At 34.5% G+C, this 23,703-nt stretch overlaps 1 protein-coding gene across 1 annotated transcript; it reads right to left on the minus strand.

Annotated features, from left to right (window-relative positions):
• Nucleotides 1-3,288: 3,288 nt before the first annotated feature.
• On the minus strand, nt 3,289-23,142 carry LOC144434850 (xanthine dehydrogenase/oxidase-like). Its single transcript, XM_078123364.1, has 32 exons — nt 23,083-23,142; nt 21,883-21,940; nt 20,794-20,890; nt 19,990-20,095; nt 19,115-19,303; nt 18,707-18,760; nt 18,271-18,351; nt 17,878-18,019; nt 17,457-17,624; nt 17,062-17,138; nt 16,722-16,818; nt 16,311-16,420; nt 15,690-15,883; nt 14,926-15,085; nt 14,394-14,474; nt 14,137-14,254; nt 13,670-13,721; nt 12,847-12,982; nt 12,567-12,686; nt 11,882-12,100; nt 11,062-11,195; nt 10,635-10,809; nt 9,716-9,907; nt 8,744-8,892; nt 8,144-8,225; nt 7,364-7,588; nt 6,693-6,767; nt 6,428-6,480; nt 5,468-5,654; nt 5,005-5,193; nt 4,296-4,469; nt 3,289-3,423 (listed from the first exon to the last, which is right to left on the minus strand). The coding sequence occupies exons 1-32, from the start codon at nt 23,140-23,142 to the stop codon at nt 3,385-3,387; spliced, it is 3,993 nt and encodes a 1,330-aa protein (XP_077979490.1). The 3' UTR covers nt 3,289-3,384.
• Between the last annotated feature and the right edge of the window lie 561 nt (nt 23,143-23,703).

Consider the following 23,703-nt stretch of genomic DNA (forward strand, 5'->3'; position numbering starts at 1 on the left):
CAACTGGAGTCCACGACTCGCTCTGATCACCGCCTTCACACTTTGCGATGGGAAGTTCCTACAGAATGGATTAAAGAAGATTTTCCTAATCCAACGACTAAAACTGGCTCCTTGTACTGTGGACGGAATGGAATGCAATCGTTAATCTGTGATCCAAATGGTATTCTATCCACATATCAAGGTATTCTACAGTCACACTACTTTCACTACTTACAATAGGCATTGGCAAATGTCAAGTGTTTTTTACAAGGCTTGTTTGTATCTTATTTATCATGTTATGTTGTGAGAGTTTCTAACTGAAATATCGTTTTTTATGTGACTTGTAATGAATTATCTGAACATTAGTTCCTAAGCATCACTACAACTAGTTAATTTTTTTAAAAATTAAACGTTTGGGCAAAGCGATTTCCTTTTATGTGGACATACCCGCACAATCACACTATTCTACAGCGATCCATTCAGGTTTGGGACTACATGACAGGGCTATGTTGCACGCTCTATATCACGTTGCTGTGGAACTGTCCCAGTCATTTCATAGGTTATCCCGGAGTCCCCCGGGCACTGCAACATGGCACAATTCGTTAGACTTGATAGAATCTAAAGAAGATGTGATAAAGATAAAGAAAAATAGCGGGACAAAGAATAATTGAGTTAGACTCTGTTCCTAAATGTATTTTATTCTGAGTACAAAGTCCTTAATAAATATAGTTAAACACGATTCCTTAAGAAAGACAAGTACACTTTATCTTAACCTCCCTTTTATTTCTTGGTTTGTCAGACCTCAAAATTTAAATGAACGTGGAAATATAATATTAATTTGTTGATTGATTGTTGTAATTTGTCTTCCATAGCTAATACTGTGGACGATATGTTGGCTAATTACTCCATGACAATTCAATACAGAGAAAACATCAATTTGACATTCAATGGTCCCAATGGAATTAACACTACCAATCAATTCATTAGAGGAGTTGCGATTGTTCAGAAGATGAAGACACTGGGAATGTAGGTATTGTAATGTGTTTATGTGTCAATGCACGACCTGACCTATTTCCATATTCTAGATCTTCGTATCTCACACATACATGCCCCACTCTGGTAGACTGGTATCAATCACTTCCCTGTCACAACCCCATAATTCGTACATACAGTGCCATGACTTGACCACGTGACGCACCCCACGTGACGTACCCCTGTGGTGTTTAGTAACGCTCTAAACTTGCAACTCTGGAATGTAAATATTTTTTTTTTCAACTTTGTACAATGGAACTTAATACCGTACGTCTTGTACGGCTTGCAGATAGATGAATACCTGATGACGGTAGACTTTCTCATAAATACACGATTTCGTTAAAGCTAAAATCCAAACTTATCAAATTTCAACATACAGGAAAGGCAATTTTTCTCTTAAGTTTTTAGTAAAATTCAGAAGATCATTCGTTTCACATACAGATATTATGGAGATATTAGCTTAAACTTTCATTTAAATTTATTATACAAGAAACAAATATATAAAGATATATCTTACTATATTCGCATCGCAGGTCGATAGAGGACGCTGCTGATGTGTGGGCATCTTATTTGAGAGCTGTTGCTTGGCGACGGAACAGGTGTGAAAATGATATCGTCATATTCCTTTCAGCAGATGATAAAATTGTGAGTACTGTATCAGTAAATAATTCACAATCACTCAATCCATTGCCTGTACTAGTCAACGTTATCACCATAAACACAATACTACTAATAATAATAACCAAAAGTGTTCATCAGCTTTTAGATCAAATAATTTACCAAAGGTTCTAACACACAAGCAGTTCAAAGTTTTGTTTTTTTTATCATTGAGCTTTCGATCTGTCTTGGTCGTCGATCCTCATTAGAATGACAAATTCCATAGTTACAGCTGACCACTAGGTGGCGGTATGATCAGCCGATTATAGATGTTAGGTAGTTATACCCCCGTCTCTGTGAATTATTATAAATATAATAAAAGCTTTAATCACATAGAAATACTTATACATATCTTCCGCCAAAATAGAGTGGAGTTGGATGTTTTTGATAAAACTAGCCACGACTAAATCACACGTGCATAAATTTATGAAAAGTCTAGACCAAATCACAGGTTGTACGAAAACCGTTATATTGAAAAATGGTTTATGTCTAAAGAAGGTCTGATTTGGTATACGGTTTTCATTGAAACCTTGGATGTAATCTCCTCTTTAAAAGTTAAACGTTATTTAATTCCATAGACGTTGGAGAGAAACCTTTATAAAAGCTTTTATATAAATACTTTGCTGCTGATTCTAAACCAACCCCGAATGTTGGTATACAGTATTTCTTACCTTGGAAAGTGGCTAACACAAAGTTTTGTTTTTAAAAAAATGCAGATTCGCACATCTATTGGCCATTTGGCGACTAAAAGTGATATAAATATGGACATAGGAAGACTTGAACAAGAAGCTCAGATGTATATCCAGAATGGTAGTTACTATAAAGGACTATGGATTCTTCTATATCGCATTTCTTCTGAGCTGACGATGATGGATAATGGGATACCCACCGGCTCTGAAGACTCTAGTTTGCCACTATTTGCTGTTGTCAGTGCAGTTATTGGACTGACTGTGTTTGGACTCTTACTCGGAGTTGTTGCTACTATGTTACTAGTAACATACAAAGGTCATCTTAAAATTTAATATCTGACTGATGATTGAGCTTCATCTCCCTCTCTCCCTTCGTCCTCTCCCCCCCTCTCTCTCTCTCTCTCTCTCTCTCTCTCTCTCTCTCTCTCTCTCTCTCTCTCTCTCTACTGTAGCCTATTATACTATCATTTGTTTTCATAGGTGTATCTGGATTTTTGAAATAAAATAACTAGTCGATTCTACTTCAGAACTATCCTTTATTTTACATGCAATGTCAACCAGCTCATCACCACCACCACCACCACCACCACCACCACCACCACCACCACCATCATCATCATCATCATCTTTATCACCACTGTATTGTCAAATTATATGAAATTTGAAGATATTGTCTATTTACCAAACATTATTGAATATACAATAATTCTAAGAAACAAATAGTTACACCAACACGCTTTACAAGTCACGTGTACTTTGGAATCATGTATGTACCAAATTGTATGGAATTTAAAGCTTGTATTATTAAAATATAGTCTAATTTTACTGAAAATCTTTAATTGTGCGAATGCCAGTCAAACATTACACCATGATACATGTAGTTAGAGAAACTCGGCACAAGATAGTTTTGTCACAGTTTGAGAAGACAAACTCGGAAAGTTGATGGAATTGTGCTGTGATTTTCTGTAAGGTATCAATAGCTTCCACAGACAAACTAAAAAGTAAGAGCTTCAATAATCAAGATATATCATGGCCTGACGAAGAAGTCTGCTTCAGCTTGTGATACCTGGAGTGTGAGAATTAACAAAAGAAAAATCATAAAGCGAGTCGATAGTTTTGAATATATATAGAACATTCTGACACTGAGCAAAGTATAAAAGGAAAAATACTTTAGATAGGACTTGCAAACTATTTGAGTTAAAATGAATTGTTTTCCAATACAAACACTTCTATGACAGAACGCCACGACGAGTGAGTGCAAATATGGTGTAGTCAGGGGTACTTGCATAATGCTGGCAGTGTTCTCTGCGGCTGTACTACAGAAGTACAGCAGAAAATATTGCAAATGCAAGTGGAAATACCACGGCGTAACCTCACTGGCACTCAACGATCATAGGGCTGTAATAATTACGAATGTTCATCCAAAAAGCAAATTTTGCAAAAAAATACTACCAGCGTGCACATGATTTCGTATACATTAAGCGATTGCGCGCTCATTTGCATACAGGAATGCAAATACTATTAATGTATATCATTTGACAATCACATTGACCAATATTTTCTGATACTATACGAGTATCCTGTATATAAGATATCATAATACGTCTCGACCCATTCTAATTTATTCTAATTACAATAGACGGGTTTAACTAAATGGAAAAAACATGTTGACTGTCACTGTATGTACTATACACTTAAAATCACATAGAGTGTATTACAGGATGTAACACGTATTTCCAACAAATGTTTTGTAAATTGCTTTCGTATTGATATCCATATATTTGCGTTTCTCTTTCAGCTACCGTGATAAATAGATTGATATATTATCTAGACTAGGAATAAACACCAGGTATAAATATTGAAAAAAGCTGGAGATATAACATAATACTAATCCACCTGAGATACACATTTAAACAAAATGAATTATAGATTACCAACCTTAGCTTTATCTGAGAAGTCATCAGTACAGGCAAGTCTAATTCTTTCTGGTGTAGCAGGACTGTTTAACTCAAACTGTCCACTTAATCCATGATCAGACCTAGCAGATGATATTGCTTCTTTGATAGCCATTAACACAGATACAGAAAGGTGAATTGCTGGTTCTCCCACTGCCTAAAAATCAAAATATCATAAAAAACAAAGACAGCCCTGGGACTTAGTTCACGTAGTAAGCCTTGATATTTTTTAAAGTTTTCGGGTTTTTTATTTGTTCAAAAAATGCTAAAGTGAACAACAGCTCATAAGGAATGACCAGGTCATGCACAGATATAGGCACCAAACCACTATATAAGTAAACCTCATGAGCCAAAGCAATGGTTTTCATGGTAATTTTTGTGTCAATAAAAAAATGTTCCGTTATCTGTACCAATTAAAAAACCTTTTGTTGTAACTGTTGTTACCAGCAGTTTTTGGTCTATGCAATCTCATTCAACAAGCTGTTAATAAGTGTATTTTATGACTTTGGGACAGTGTGTAATGTGAATATCTATTGTGTACATAACTATCCGATATTGATTATTATTTAACAACACAACAAACCATGAGAAATTAACATAAATCAACAAAAATCAGTTGAATATTTTAACAGGAGGATGTTATATTTAAATAATGATTTCTGTTTTCAAAAAATGATAATATATACACTTACCTTGCTTGAGTATATTCCTGATTTACATGGCGCACCTTTCAATAGTGTCACATTAAACTGACTTGGTATATCACCAACTTGTGGTATTCTATACATTCCTGGACCTCTGGTTAAGAGTTCACCTTGTTGTGAATATCGAAGTTCTTCAGTCACATGATAACCATAGCCTTGAATGAAAGCGCCCTCAATCTGAAATATGAAGGCAGTAGATAATGTAATTTGCAACAATCATCTTCCGTGAGTTGTCATATAGTCTTATCAGTATTATTATCCCTGGAGTATAATAAATAACAGTATCAAATAAAACTACCAATTTATTTTTACATGCAAAGTCGATATGTTAATGTTTGGTTGGTATTTCAAATATTACTACATAATCAAGATAAAACCATCCTTTCTTTTTTACATGTTGCTCCTCAAAAAGAGTGCCGGGATATAACAATTATAACAATTTTTGTACTACCTGTCCAATATCCAGGGCTGGGTTTAAACTCTCTCCAATGTCCATGACAATGTCAGTACGTTTTAACTGATGATCACCAGTTAGACAGTCAATCTCAACTTCAGAGCAGGCAGCCCCATAAACGAAATGATATGTGATGTTTCCTTCACGGAGATTATCCAAATTATAGCCGATATCTCTTGGCATTCTAAAAAGTACAAACTTGAATTGAGCTTGAATTGCATTGGGACATGGACAAATAATTTGTATATAAAAAATAAACCCTAACCCTGTTAAACGTACCTGGCTATCTAATCCTTACACAAACATTTATCAGAAGGCGTTCACAGTTTACATCTGGTCATAGTTCTAACACTGATCTTTTAATTGGAATTTTATTTTTTAGCAAATGTGATAAAATTTCACATCATAATCTTCAAGTTTTGGTTATGTCTTTCAAAGCTTACATTTTTAAAAAGTGAAATCCAAGGTTTTTGAAATGTCAGCAAAATGTCCAAAAAGTGTAAGAAAATAAAAAACCTAAAATAGATCACATGTTATCAGTCAATTGATGCTATTTTGAAAAAAAGGGACTTAAACAGACTGAAAGTCGTTTAAAGGTTCTAAGCGTTTACAATATGACGGCAAATGTCGATCTAGACTGTCTATAAAGGCTTGGTTACTTGTGGTTATTATTTTCGGCAGATCTTGCCATTTTAGACAGAATTGTTGAATGGTCTACTCCGTATAAGTTTGTCCAGTTTTCAGAGTATCCTAATGAAGAAGTATGCTTTTTCAGATACTCTATTAAACTCTATTGGCATTTTAGACGGAGGAAACGATTTTTAAATATAGTGTTTCAGACTTGGTACATGTTGCTAATTTGATTGTTGTTGAACACTTTACACTAAACAGTAAATCCACAAATATCCCAATAAATTGATATATATTTGCAATATGAACTTGATATAGTACACTCACTTGTAGAACCCTGTTGTAGATAGACTGACCCTGTTCATGTAAGCTGCCGTCACCTGAAATGTGCAAAGTCATGAATAAAACCAGAAATAAAGTGAATACATATACCCGCCAGTGAATTAGGAGTAAATTGCCTTGCTACATAGTGTCAACTAAACAACATCATTGGTTTCTAAATACATGACAAGCAATGAGTGAATTTCAATCACGAAAACATAGCTTTATGCTATCATGACTTTTTTTCAGCACGTCGAACTGAAAACCTTACCCATTCTTCCCATGATCCTTTCGGATTGTCATACATAAATGGTTCCAGTCTTTCCATCAAAATTTGACAGGCGTTCTGAAGAACAATAAAAGTAACAGTGGCAAAAAACTATAATGTTTGTAGAATGTTTCTCATGCTTGGTATACAAATGTTAGTGTAAATTATGTAAATCGGGCTCAATACTTTGCCAACTCCCCCTATTAAAATTAAAATGGAAACTCTAAAGAGAAACCAAGTACTACCTTTACCTTAGACCACTAAAAGAATAAATGCTATAGTTGCAGACATTCTATCTGATGTCCATGGTAGTTCAAACTATTTCATGAACGATCATGAAATAAATACCTAAGCTTACTCTCAAATGCATGCTTCCAAAGACACGTCGATGAAAGAAACAATGAAATTGACATTATGAACTTCAAGACGACCTGTGACCTTATACTGAATTTTGAGATGTCTTTAGTGGAGTGTGAAGTGATAAGATATTACCGATAACAAGATTCTGTGAAATTTACAGTTTTGCCACGTATTGAGTGAGAACAGTACTTTGTATATTCGGGATTGTTATGAACAGATCACAGTTTACTTGACCGGACCTAGACATCATGTATGTATCATATCAGAGTATAAAACGCCGGGTTACTGTCTTAGAAACACATAAGATGTAATACCTTGACAGCATTGCCAAATAGTTCAGTACAAGCAGATCCACCAGTTGCAATCCCATTGGGTACTGTGTCTGTACTAGTTTCGTTGACATGTATACGTTGACATGGTATACGTAGAACACGGCTAGCTATCTGTATTGTCTTGGTGTGTAACCCTTGACCCATCTCAATACCACCATGTGTTAATAATACAGAGCCATCGGTATAGATATGCACCAAGGCAGCTCCCTGAAAGATATTTGAAGCAGATCAAATTGAGTGGTATTCAAAAGTTATCTTTCACATAATATTAATCAGATCAATAGAGAATACATGTAGTAGACCTTCTACATTTGTTCACTTTCAGAATGTGCAAAATGCTATGATTAATATTTTACTAATTTTTTTTAATGATATGATAATTAACCGCTAATTAGTTATATGAGTAATGGTTGTTTTATATATCAAGGCAATAACTTTGCACGTCAATTGATTATATAATGTGAAATACTTAGATGCGATATCAATGACAATTATGTGTCTTACAATATGGTCTTATAACCTTTCGACAGGTGGCGCTGTATAAGGTGTATACACTCGAATGCCCTGGTAATTACCTGCACATAAAATCCTTGCAGAAACAAAACACCTTTCTTGTCCTTACAGCAGGAATTCAGTTTGCATCTTGTTTTTATAAAGCCAAATTGGTAACTTCAACCCAAAATACAATGCACCATTTATTCCCTTACACTAGAACAATTGCTACTTTAGCTTGCAAGAATATAATGTTACACCATACTTTACCTGGTTCAAATAGGCTACTGGAAGGCCTGCTACCCTTTTCATTGGTACAACAGCTAATCCTTGTTTCTTCCATCGACTTGTACTATAGATATAGCAAAATATTAGTTCTTACTAAAGTTTACTGCCTGCCTGTCTGCCTGCCTGTCTGTCTGTCTGTCTGTCTGTCTGTCTGTCTGTCTGTCTGTCTGTCTGTCTGTCTGCCTGCCTGCCTGCCTACCTGCCTGTGTCTGTCTGTCTGTCTGTCTGTCTGTCCGTCCGTCCGTTCGTCCGTCCGTCCGTCCGTCCGTCCGTCCGTCCGTCCGTCCGTCTGTCTGTCTGTCTGTCTGTCTGTCTGTCTGTCTGTCTGTCTGTCTGTCTGTCTATCTATCTATATAACTTTGTTTGTGTATGTATATGTGTGTGTATTTTACTAAATAACCGTTATTTCCTAATCCATAAAAAGAAGTAACTGCATTCATATCATGATGTACTCTATAGCTTTGTCCAATTATGAGTTTCATATTATCAAGTCGAAATAGCATACACCTTGGTGACTATATGTCAATGATGCTATACCAAAAGGGAAATAAAATACTGCCAAGAAATTAACAAAAACTTCACCTATTAAAGATGTTCATATCCTTTTGACGTTGGTAATAATCACTGCGTTGTAAACATTCATTCCAGCACCGATATAGATTTCCTATATCTGGTATTTCTTGAAAGAAATTATCAACATCACCTTCCTGATAAAAATTCATTTCTCGAACCTGTTGTTGATAATATTATTAAAAATATTATTATTTACAAGCATCAAGAGATAATTCGTTAAATTAATATATTTTGTTTGTTTTTATAATACCATTTATATTCCAGTATGTTTGCCACCTTAAACCTGTTATTTTAAAATCCAAATTGTACCATTTAAATAAATGTACTTACAGTACGGCTAGACCAACTTGGCCGATCAGAGACCTTGATTTCGGTTGGTTGAGCCATAACCCACTCTTTCTTAGGGGTGTAACCTATATATCCGTTTGAGTCAATCATGCCGTAGTATAAGTAAGATAGACAACTCGTTCGGTAGGGTCATAACCCCCTCCCTGAACGAGTTGACTATCTATTACTGATTACAATATTTTCCATTTACACTTTCAATCCTAAATTTTGAGACCTAACTAGACTGACATTATCTCCCATTATTGTTTGACACTATCGTAACAAAAGGTTAACCAGGCCAAAACACTCAGATGTTTAGGTCCTCAACCATCGTAACTTGAAGGGTTAATTTCCATGTTTTTCGTGGGGAGTTGGGTTTAATAGGGGATAATGGTATTTTCCTTTCTTGTAAATCATCCACCAACCAACCAACCAACCAACCAACCAACCAACCAACCAACCAACAACCCAATAAAACAGCCAACCAAGTCAGTCATCACTCTATTCCTCTTACTATTAAATAGTAAGAGGAATATACCGGAAAAACCTTACAGTTATAGTAACTTTTCAAAGCTATTGTTATAGATCGCCTTGTATCGATCAATTATATATATATCAACCACGATATTTTATCCTACTTAGATTTAGTGTTACCTTTTCAAGACTGATTTGACATTTCCTTGCCACGTTATCCATTATCCCCTCCATGATGGCATTTGTCTTTATTGTGCCAGGTGCTCTCATGGGTATACATGACGCTATGTTGGTCCTACACAGTCTACCACACTCTTTGTAAGCAGGAATCTTGTAGGCATTATGCAATGATGACAGTGCCACGGTCAAGATCTAACAGGAAAGTATAGCAAAGTGTGTGTATTACAGTTTGGGTAGTAGACTGTTTTCTATGCCAATAAAATGCTAGCAAAGACCCCCGGCAAAAAACCTTTTGCTACGGATAAAGAACCATCACATGGTATATAAACAGTAAACTTCATATCTTAAAAGAGTTAGGTTAATGAATTAGCATTGTCTCTTAATAATTGCATAAGAGTTGTTTAAAGTTGTTGTGACTGTAAACTTCTTGTAATATCTTATACTTTGTTATTATCACTAATTCACACTCCACTAAAAATTCAGATGTTGTTGACGTGTGTTACTAGTCTGGAATCCATGCTGATGTAGGTTTTGAATTCGTTATTTTCCCAACAAAATTCAAAATCCCCAATCTCCTGGATTCCAGACTAGTGCGTTAGTTGCTGTATTCTTTGAGGTAATGCAAATATCACCATTTTATACTTTGGTATTGTTGTAAAAGGAAACTAAAAAAGTCACTTTTATGTAGTGTATTGCATGTAAACAATTATTGGTCGATCATAGTATACATGTTTATACTTCAGATAGGAAAATATTGACCATGGAAATGGTTATCTGTATTTTACGTATCCAAGCAGTACGCATGCCCAAGAACATAACGTAAACTTTACCTTATGAGTATCATAAATGAATACGTGGTAACATTGACCTTGAAAATTACAAACAAATAACTTTGAAGTGAAAGTGCTGTTACACTTACCAAATCTGAATACTCTCTATGACATCCACCATTCAAAAATAATTGTGTCTCCATTGCTTTCAACTTCCCTCCTTTGCTGAAGCCAACTTTGTATTTTGCAAAAGCTGTATGTCTGGTTCCAACAAACTGCATATCTTTATCTCTATCTAACGTTACACGTACAGGTTTCCTAACCCTGCATGGATAGATTATAATAAATGAACACATTGATACGTTATTCACATGTTTGAATTAGCTGATCAAAAGACAACCCATGTTTCACGTAAGATGTGATATTCAGTGAAGCGCATTCTTCCTTTCATTGCACCAGCAATGCTTCGTTATCCTGATGGAATAAGAACGAGTTCAACAAAAGGTTGCAAAAGCTATATTTCCCTACTTTTCAAAACTACAAAAATGGCATTAAGACATTAATTAAGTCACTTACTTGTTCGCAGCAACTGCACATGCCGTCGCCACGTTAACTGCAGGTGTACCTTTACCTCCAAAACCACCTCCGATACGTCTTGTCTTTGCAGTAACTTTATTTGCAGATATGCCAAGAACTTCAGCTATTTTGGTCTATGAATATAATATATTTGAGAAAGAGAGACATAATAGACGACCACAGTGAGAGGCAATGAGGCATATAACAGATAAAGGAATGGGTACATAATAGTTTTATATATTTTTCATATAATCAACGTTTTACCAATATTAACGATAATCCTTGAGAATTACATGTAATATCAAATATGGCAACAGTTCAGTCATTAAATCACAGACCCTTCACAAAATTTCGTATAGGGTCTATGATTAAAGTGACATGGAAATAACAATATGCATGTGTGTTTATATCTAATGTTTAGTTCCATGTTTGTACAGGATTTGAAATAAATCAGCCAAATGTGCCATTCAAATGGATTCGAATATTGCAAAAATCCTGTACTATGAAAGAACTAACTTCGTTTTCACACTTGACCTTGAAGGCATAATTCAAAGTAAATCAAATGATCGCAACAGAAGGGTCTTTTCTTATAAGGAGTAGGTTCCTATGTGTTCTCGTTCTTACAAGTCGTGTATTTCTATGACAAAAAATGGCTCCTATTTATTCAATTTCACTGGGTTACAAAAATGGGTGACATGAAAATACCCATGATGCCATATTACTCCCATTGTGACAAGGGTAAATACAAGATATGAATGCCCACGTATAGACACATCGATCCAAATTTAGCCACGAACGATTTGGAGAAAAAAATACTCGCCTGAATGTCAGAGAGATTCTGTGTGGCTGAAATTACCATCATTTCATCACGTTCCTGTGGTCGTACAACACAACACTGAGTCTCCATATAGAAGTGACTTTGGGCACCAATAAAGAATTCACCTTCAATGACATGATCAGACTGTTCAAACTGTTCCTCCACATTGCCATCTTCAAGTTGCAAAACAGGTTCAAAAAATGACCCACACTTAATGGCTTCCTGTCAGAGAATCGGTGATTATAATGAATACCTTGTTTAATTATATTTGTGATGTATAAAGCAGCATGAAGAATTGTATACTGGATGAATGAATGAATGAATGAATGAATGAATGAATGAATGAAGAATTGTATACTGAATGAATGAATGAATGAATGAATGAATGCATGAAGAATTGTATACTGAATGAATGAATGAATGAATGAATGATGTGAATGAATGAATGAATGAATGAATGAATGAATGAATGAATGAATGAATGAATGAATGAATGAATGAATGAATGAATGGAAGGATTATTGATATCAATGCTGAACATGACACCCTGAGCTGTACACGTTTAAGTTGTGGGGTGTTATAATGTTTTACTTAACAGGTGTCCTGTGCTTAACATTCAAATCGGCAATACTTTGAGTACTTTACGCACTTTACGCCATGTCAACATTCCTTCTTCTGAAGATCTTACCTCTATAGTAAGTACATAGTCCAGATCTTCATAGACAACTTTGACCAACTTAGCTGCTTTGCTTGCTAACTCAGGACTCTCAGCTACGATACCACCAATAAGCTGACCCACATGGAGAACCTACGGCATTATAAAACTAAATCAATTAAAATTGTGCCGCTACAGTTTGCAAATCTTATATTAATATAATATCGGAATATATGGCAAATTGTTAAAATTATCCCTAGAGTAGATCTTGACATTAAACAATCAAAAAATGGCGACAGTTACTTATTCTTACTTTATCGGATGCAAACAATTCAATTTTCTCATCATTTGGGTCTTCTACATCCCAATCGTTTCTGCCAGGAACATCATCCATACCAACATAGCAATGAACACCATCCAATGATGTGGCTGTGGTTCTATCAACTGAACTGGATAGAGAAACAATACGGCATATTTGGACATGCCAACGTTTTGAAAAACATGGGGTTGAAAAATGCTATAATTTTCTTCTACTTCTTAAAAAATTCCCCTTTCTATGAAGGCATACTAAACAGTTATTTTAATACTATGACCGATTTGTTGAAAGTGTTTGTAAGTCATGGAATGCAATAATGGAATAAATTGTTAATTACTGTTTTTTTTAATGGTTTCAGTTTAAAACAATGGACTCATCGTACTTTAAAAGCTGATATTAGAATAACTAATGCTACCTCCAGTACCCTAGAAACATACTTTAAATGGTATGGTTAGTGTGAAATTGAAATGTTTCAATTGGTGATAAAAAAATGCGCTGCTCATATTTCTGTTAATGACTTTATATATGTTCTAATTCAATGAAAACTACTAACTGTTTGATCTCAACAAAACTCAACCCAAAGAGTTTCCGAAAGTACTGCCTATCTTTTGCCCTGTTAACAGAGCATCATAGGGACAGTAAATACATTTTTTAAAATAAGTAAACGACATTGAACAAAAATATTATTAAACATGACCTGCATGTACATATTTGCAATATAAACAGTCTGTCTGAATTTAGTTGAATAGTTAATATATTGGGCATACGTTTTGTTATTTCACAAGATGATACTGATAGTAATATTTCATTTCATACTTACATGATATGGCTGTGTGGACGACTGCTCAATACAAATGCTATGTATAATTCACCTAAATGATGCAAGCACATCGATATTGAAAACAGAGGACGAAGTAGTTATTTGTGGAATTCTGTCAATCTTTATTGCATAACAACATGCCATAGCAAGCGTGGTAAAGCATACAAATAATATACAGTAGCAATAGCTCAGTCTTACAAAATCTACATGTGGAATATTTATGAAAATATATTGTATATATTTGTATAATTGCCCTTTCAGTAATATTTCGATTCTTTGAGTATAAAAAGTATGCATGGCAAGGTATTGCAAATGTTTTGTGCTTTTGAATTGAAACAAATTAAAACAACACTTTTCATAATGTCAAGCTTAACCAGCAACATTCTGATTGCCAGATTTATTGATCTCGTCAAAGGCAGGATGACCATTTGGTATTTGTAACATATTTGATGTTTTCGTAACCTTACCTGGTATTGGTGGTATGTCATCACAGAACACAGCTTCACCACTAACTATCTGAATGCCAGATTCATTCATAAGAGGTCGTCCTATTGGGTCATTGGCAGATTGGCCATCTGGTAGCACCTATATGAGACATACATCAATTCTTTATTACTTCTTTTCTTCTTACTGTATAAAGTACTACTACTACTAATAATAATGTTAGGTTCTTATAATGATAGGTGACATTAGTGGGTAATTAGAAATATGAATATTAACCTACCTGATATAGTTGTGTGCTAGTTGTTTCCTGTTTCTGTAATTTTGACAGTATAGATTTATCTACAGCAGGCACTGTATGTGGCTGTGGAAACAAAGGGTTTATAAGTTGTCGAAAGGGTAACTAGAGTTCTCTGAAAAGAATCTTACCTTATTAATGAGTTTTGGAATGAAGCGTAGTAAAAAAATGTTATGTGTCATACTTTGCATCATATTAAAAAAAGTATCTGTTATTATTGACACATACATCCCTTTTAGATTATGCCATGGTTACATTGAGTTCTTCAAATGGTACAGTTACTTTCATCATCTGATATTAATCAAGAACGTATTCTGAATTCATTTAACAGACAGTAAATTTAATATTTTTCGTTTTTTTTTTTAAAGAACAAGATAATTAAAAAGGGCAATGGAAATACAAAGGGTAAAAGATAAAAAGACAAATATAACAAAAATTGGACTGACAAACTGTCCATCTAACAGTTTGAGATAATCTACCCAGTGACATTGTTTTTGTTAAGTGTTAAAAATAGTACCAGCTTTTCCAGGAGTTCACTTAGCACTCTAGTGTAGAACTTAAAGAAGTAACTCTGCACCAATGCTTTCCTATATTCTACCATTCCACCTTCTGCTGATATGGGAAGATCTTCATTTAACATTTGGAGAACATCCTTCAATAGATTGTCATCCCATTTTCTTAAAAGAAAGCAATGTCAAAAAGACAAACTTAACGCATATATTAAATTTACTTTTCTGATTAGTCAATAACATGACATTGCGAAGATCTCTTTCAACAACTTCCTACAGGTATGTAGAGTATTTTCCATATGGTAAATGAAATAAGAATGACATTTTATCAGCCGTGAATCATGCAAGTTAGTAGCTTGTAGGTCTATAGACACTCTCACAGTCCTCGGAGCTCCGCATTACTAAAATTAAAGCTAACCGAGTTATTTTGTATGTACCGATATCATATCCATAACCGTATTCGAATATCCTTGTACTGTGCGCCCTCGCCTCATCGACCACATAGAGATAATAATTCGTTGACGTGTGACTGCGACGTTCCGTTTTCTAGTAGGTCTAGAACTACATACCTTGTGATTGAAATATTAGGGAATCATTCCTTGGTTGTAAATGTACATGTCATTAAAAATAGCTCTATGCAGCAAATTTTGGATTTTATTTTTACTGGAACTAAACACTAATACTCAACAGCATTTAATCTTTTCAGATATTCTGCTGAAATCCTGTTTTGTGTAATTCTTTATAAAAATATAAAAAAGCACTGTGACATTACCTTCCAACCATTTTGTCTGTTATTGTTGGTACCATAACAACACTTGATCCAGTTCCACCAAAGCTAAGAGCCATTCCTTTCACAATGTGAGCATTGCCATTAAATTGGACTCTACAACCTGCATTTACTATGGCAACAGCTTTATCACGTCGATGAACCTGCTTTTTGACCTTGTATCCACTAAAATATTCTCTCTTTTGTGAAAAAGAAAACAGAGAATTTATGCAAATTGTTCTTACCTTGTAGGGTAACATTGTCGCATAGTACTTGGACGTTTCATGAATATTACATTTTTTGATATTCATAATTGTTGGTGCCTATTTTTAAAAGATGCACTTGATATATTCTGTAGGACAGACTTTAGGCCACCCTTTCTAATAATTAGACATTTCGTCAAAATGAACATTAAAATTTGTCATCATCTAATGTTACCTGAATTGATACATTGAATTAAGGACAAGTATATGTTATGGTTATTGTAGTAAACTTCATAATGGGCTGTAGCTGTAATTAACATCGTGCTATACACAAGTCCTTGGACTATTTTCGATTATTTCATGGGAAATTTTTGGATTATATATTGTGGATCATTTATTCAAGTGTATGACTTATACAACTTACCTCCTTTGACGATGGAATAGTTACACTGACCAGTAGTTCATCCCGTTTTAAACAAGTTGTTCTGTAGCCGGTAATGAATTTGGTATCCAGGGCAACAGTACGACTTCCTCCTATTTTATACAATAAATGTAGACTGTACGATTTCAATAGTTATACTCATAAGTATTATAGTTATACTCATAAGTATTATGTTAGGTGTATGAATAACAAATTTATTTCAAAAATTTCGAGGCACATTATGGAAGTAAAAAACAAATAAACTTGCAATTCCTATACTATGCTGATCAGGTATTCAGATGCCCAGCTTATATGTACTACACAATTTATAGTATTTTAATACCCCTCCCAAATTCTTTTACATTTTTTCGAAACTTTATGGTGATCACTATTTTCATTGTAGTTTGACAATACCTTGATGAGAGGCAACATTGACCGTGGCACCAGCAGCCATCAATAGTGGAATGAGATCAGAGAGTGGACTGACTGTCATTATGTGGCTACCAATGCCCTGATGTATACGGTAGAGGTAAAACAATAGGCGTTACGTGATTCAAAGTGGGAATAAATTACAAAAGTAGATTTCAGATAGCAATATTGATTATTAATTGAAATAAAAATATATGACGTAATTATGTGAGTTATGATTTATTTAGTGTCAAGGGATTTACAACAATTGGGATGTAACCATGATATCATCATCGTCTACGTTTAAGAGCAATTATGGTAATCTGGATTTAAATTGTTTTCATACCGATACATTTCTTAATTGAATGTCACCAAACATATCAAACATCTCCAATAAAGCGGTATATACTTGTCCATTAAGTCCTGAAAATCACAAAAAGAGAATGAAATGTAAGCTATTCAGTGTACCAGTATTTCAGACATCTACACTTTCAAATATCTGTACGTGAAAAACACGAATTTTATTTTTTGGTTCTACTGCAGATTGTCATACATAATGATACATGTGTCACGTCACGAAATAGAAATGGTAGTTGATTTAGTCTTTTTCGGTACATTGATCTCTAATACTTGTGAATCCACATATGGTCTATCTTATTAAATTAACCTTCAAATTAAATTTCAAAAATTAAACTCCAGCAAAGACAAACTTAAGCAAGTACATTGAAATGTTGTACATACGTGGTATTTCTTCCACTCGTTTCTTTAATGCTTCACCCATACAGGTCAGTGTTACTGAAGAACCAAATGTCATGCTATCATTACTGACTTCAACATTGTTTAACTCTGGTATACAAGTTGGTGATATCAATGTTTGATGTGCTGATTGCTTTCCCATCAGTTCAAATTCTGAAAAATAAACCAAACATTAGGTCTTGGTAGTAAGTGCTAAAAGATGCGAATGACATCATGGAAATAAAACACTACAGGATGATAATATAATATATATAAAACATGAAGGTTGTAACATTAGGTTCATGCTAATTGGTCAAGAAAAACCAAACGACCATTCATCTCTGTGAGTTGAAAATTTGCTTGTAAATGACCAATTACCCGTCATTTTTGACTCAGGAGTTCATAGTTCAGAATGATATCAACTTACTGAGTTCAGCATTTCCTACCACCAGTTTAGCATCAGGGATCTCTAATTTCAATCTCAGTAATTCAGTCAATGTGATTGGTCGGATCCACGTCATAGATTTACCAATGAATCGTACAGTGGTAGAGGTAAACTCATCACTCAACTAAGATCAGAAAAATTGGTAATAAACACGGTAAATGATTATCAATGCCGATTTAACAACACATATCGATTTTATCAAACTTCTCTTTTTAATTCACTAGTTCTAAAGTTCTAATATTTTAATCACACTCAATATTTTAACTAGCTTATAGAGTAAAATGTGAATTTTGATACTCAAACAAAACATATATGTACATCCTACACTACAGCTTTACATTTATGGTGTACTTTGACATTGTGAAGGAATATTACCTGTAATTCTGGTGGAAAGATAGGCTCCTGTGATGGGTCATAAGGAGCGAAGTCACTGGGTGTGAAAAGACCACATACCATCTAGAATTAAAATAGGGGAAAACCGCTGGTTTGTGTATCTTTTGTGAATGGCTCGGTTTAATGTTTATTCTGTTTGATCTTGTAGGAATACAGTTCTAGTTATAATCAATCAATCAATCAATCAATCAATCAATCAATCAATCAATCAATCAATCAATCAATCAATCAATCAATCAATCTCAAAACAATAACAAATTAAAACATTACATCATTTTGATCAAGTGAGGTAAAACATGTACAGTTCGCTAATTATAATAGTAAAAAAAATCGTGATTTGTTCAGACGTTTACCGGGTCGTTTTACCTCTTTTAAAATACAACGATCTCTACTTTGTCTTAAAAACGACACTACTTACATCTTCATTGCTCGATGATTTCCTACAGGACGTTGGGTTTCCACAGCAACCGTTCTGAAATTCAGAGCAGGTATTTAGAACACTGAGACCAAGCTTAACTATGGAAATCTAGGACCATCTACAATATAATAATTATCACCGTTTGAGCCTAATGTACGTTTTATGATCTTGTTACATGTAAAATTACAGCAGATTGCATACTCGTTATGTGTTTCTGTATATGCATTTCAGCAAATGTTAGCTTCGTCATTTGTTGTCTTGTTTCATTCAGAAGACGGCTAAAACATCATAGTTGCTGTATTAAAGACAAGACGTTCTGACAATTCAAACTATAGTTGGATACATGTCATCAATCAGATGATGTACCGAATACTAGCTAAATATCAATGTAGGATTATCAAAGCATACCTCGGTAAAAGTATTCAGTCCTTCAAGTATCGGTCGATAACCTGTACAACGACAAAGATTTCCTACCAAAGCATCTTCAATTCCTTGACATGTTGGTTGAGGATTGTTCCGTAGCAATGCATACATTGACATCACAATCCCAGGTGTACAAAACCCACATTGTAAACCATGAGCCTTTGCAAGACGTTCCTTTTTTATGACAACAAGAAAATGACATCAGCATTCACAAGGTTTCAGTATAGAAGTTCACCATACCTGCTCTAACCGGCAGACATCCACCGTGCACTTGTTACAGTGTGTGTTATAAATCACCATACCTGCTCTAACCGGTAGACATCCACCGTGCACTTATTAGTACAGTGTTTGTTATAAGTCTATCCCTGAAGAAGGTCTCTTGTGTGAGACCAAAAACGTCGGTGTAATTCCTGTAGTTGGACTGATACGCATTCTGCTTACAAACCCATAGCAGTTTTATGAATTTGACAATAAATCCATTACTTTGTGATATGTTGTTCACTGTTCATGATTCTAACCCCCCCCCCGGGGGATTCTTGGTGATATGAAAATTACAGATTAAAAAAAAGGGGAATCTGAAAATGAAAGTAAATCAATGTTATTGAGCTTCAAGTTGCTATAGCAATATTTGTGCCCAGAATTAGGAATATTGTGGTACTAAAAGAGTGTAACCGTAATAAATAATCACATATAGAGAGATGAATACCTTACCTGAATAGCTAGAGATAACGATATCAGTGCATAATATAATCACCACACGTATGTGTATAATGAATAGAACTAGTCATAATTTATGGTATTACACTACAAGTCTAGTGTAACTTTAAATAAATAATCACATATAGAGATGAAAACCGTACCTGAATGGGATGTAATTTATTTGATGAACCAACACCCTCCACTGTAGTGACAGCCATTCCATGTACAGAACATACAGGGGTATAACAAGCATTCACTGCATAATGTCTTTGTAAAGTATATAGAAAAATAAATGTAGTATAAAAGAAATCAGAAATCAAGAACATTTTGAAAAGGAAAACAAGCAATTTGTTTTCTTCATATTACTGAGGAAGACCAAAGTATTTACAAATGACAATTTGTTTTTGAATGTGGAACATGTTCATCACAACTTTATCGACAATTTATTCAAAGTATCAACCCCGTTGTGCATTTTACTCTGGTTCTAAAACATCTGTACTATTTTCACAAAATTCAATTCACAATTTGCAAGCTCCTTTTCTAATACCGTACCACTGTTTCTATCGATAAACGTTGTATGAAGTAAAGTCACAAAAAGCTACCATGGTAACTTTGATGTCATTTATTTTCAATTAACTAAACTGTGTGTCTTAAATAAGGGAATATATATATATATATATATTACATGGGGGGCGATGTTTTTCAGAAGTCCAGTTCCTGAGAAAGAAGCCCTCCCCAAGACCTGAGCCTCCCCTTCCGGTCCTCTCTCATTGGAATATCATTTGATCGAAAACATTGCACAAAAAATAGTGACCCTCCCACCAACTGACATGAAAAAATTGTGCCCTCCCTCATAAAAAACACCGACCTCCGACACCGTGAATAGAATAGAAAGAAATAAAGCATCGACACTGGTTATTGATAAAATCAACTCTACAAGTGCAAAACAATTTGAGAAAGGATACAATATCTTCTTGACTTGATGGTCAAATCTTGATAACATCACAGTACAAGCTCCACATCCTCCTTCACCACAGCCTAGCTTACTACCGGTTAGATGTACTGAATTTACCAAAGTTAAGTTTAAATACTTTGTAGAGACAAATTATATATATATACACCACGCCAGTAGTCTGAGACATAAAGCAGCAGTGAATGACTGCAATGTTACGCCTGAAGATCCTTCTGGTGAAACGGTCCGTAGCGTAAATCCATAATGTAATATCATACTCGTCTTCTTTCATTTTATATATATATATATATATATATATATATATATATATATATATATATATATATATATATATATATATATATATATATATATATATATATATACTACCAAAACTATTGCGCTCTGCCACTGCGGTATAGAGCACTGTCTTAGCAGATTGATACTCACCGAGTTATATATATATATAATATATATATGTGTATATATATATATATATATATATATATATATATATATATATATATATATATATATATATGTTTCATAAATTATCATTATCAATAACTATGTTAATCTAACCTGCATATGTGTTTCTCTGTGAACAAACAATAATCACTTAACATATTACAAAAAGAGCAAATGATAATTTATGTTTTCAGGTATGCAGTCTCTATAATTCTTCTATAAACAGTATTTTCATATTCACAAGACACTATACAAAGAATATCAGTGCAATCAATTCTATAGGATTTTATAGATTATCTATAGAATACATAACGTACAACATGTACAACCACCATGTATGGGTTTAAGAATCGTTGACATGTTATTTATACAGTGATGAAATAATCTGTAATGTGATAAAGTTTGATAGGACAGAGCTAAAGTTGTATACTACTGAGTACAAGTGCACATAGCAGAAAATTGTACCTACTAGTAGGGTATTTAACTAAGTATATACACTGCAGCTGGTCAAATGTTCTCTTTGAACAGCTCTATAAAAGTACAGATCGAATCACATACGTATAATTGTGAATACTTGTATATTACAAGTAATTAATTAATTAATTGACGATGAGTTTAGGCATCCAAAGAATACGTTTTCTTCTTAAGTACGACAACAGAGTGATAGCAGGGTCAATGTCACAGTCAGTAACCTGAAAAGGAAATATAAATTTGGCCAAGTATAGTTCAACTTGCAAGATTGAAAAAGACAACCGTGTGATTGTTTGTACATTGCCAATATGAAAATAATTGAGGAAAGAAAAGTGACACGTGACACGTGACACGTGTAGGAGCTGACGCCCCTTGTGTGTGTGTGTGTATATATATATATATATATATATATATATATATATATATATATATATATATATATATATATATATATATATATGTGTGTGTGTGTGTGTGTGTGTGTGTGTGTGTGTGTGTGTGTGTGTGTTATTTGTGTATATATCTATATATGTAATATCTATAACATACACACACACACACACACACACACACACACATCAATATATCAGAAGATATTGTATTCCAGATACAAACATACATACATTCATTGTCATGGCTATCACCTGCCTTATGATAAAATATAAGTTTAAGAACCGTAACTAAGCCTTATATTATTGAAGCAAAGAAATTATGAAGATGTACGAGATAACTAACGGCTCACTAGGTTTGATTTGGTTTAAATCATGAACAAATAGTTAATCCCCGAGCGAGCCCCCTTCCCTTCACGTCCCGAAATTTGTTCGCCAGCCTCATTTTCTCCCTAGCTCCCCAACGTAAGTTCTGGTGGTCGTCAGCATGGATAGAGGCATTCAAAAGTCAGGAATTTATATCTCCTTGTTATCCCTATCGAGATAAAATCACACTATCTGCCTTCCGTATTTATCCCGATCGTGATAAACAGATATTAAGTATTATTTCAGATACTCTTAACAGTGACACGTATAGTGGAAAGTTTGCCTATAGGCAACCTGCATCCAACCCATTTTTTGTGTGTGTATTTGAGAGTAAAAAGAATACATGCCTGTTTCAATATGAAACAATTATGTCATAGCTATTACGTTTAAATGTCATGTATCCCGATCGGTTGATATTCCTGATTGCTAAAAGGGTCGGAGAAGAACATGTTAACTACTGGCACTATAGCAAGCTAAGTACAATTAGGTCACAGACGAAGGTCAAACGTCTGCGGTATAAATAGCAACTATATGCACTGCTTAATTTTTAACTTATGTGGGCCTAATAATGGCTTTGGTATTTCTTAGGAAGTACCAAGATGTCATACCTTTCTCCCATTTACATAGAAGACCAATGAATCGCCGCGAATGTTTTGAGCGGAAGCCATTTCAAATGACTACAGTATATACATCACGTATAGTCTCGTGCACGAACAGCAGTGATGAGGTCACAATAACATAAATCAGGCGACCAAATAGAACACCCTTACACGGGCCGGGGGGGGGGGGTCCTCTCAAATTTTCAGACGGGAATGTGCGGCACAATTTCAAATTCAAAACATCTACCCTGTAGAATTAAAAAAAGTCTCATTGAGGAATTTCTGATCACAATCACCCGCTTAATTATCCTGACACTGTGGTGTAGATACTTCAACAAGACGTTTTGCAGTATCGACCCCATGATTAAGGAATTTTAAAATGACAAGTCGACCTATGTGTGTGTAGGGACTTTATCGTGAAAAAGTGGCCCACTAGCACTTTGGCACCACATACCCATCCATCTTTCTGTGGGGGCGGGGTGGGGGTGGGGGTGGGGGTGGGGGAACGGGCCAACTTCAGACATCATTTATCATTATGTTTAAAAATATATCTAACTTTGGATGAAAATTACAATTAATAGAAATCTAAATTTAAATAAAGATGTCCACAAAGCACTTTTGAAATCTAAA

Source organism: Glandiceps talaboti, chromosome 5 (assembly GCF_964340395.1).
Source record: "Glandiceps talaboti chromosome 5, keGlaTala1.1, whole genome shotgun sequence".
NCBI lineage: Eukaryota > Metazoa > Hemichordata > Enteropneusta > Spengelidae > Glandiceps > Glandiceps talaboti.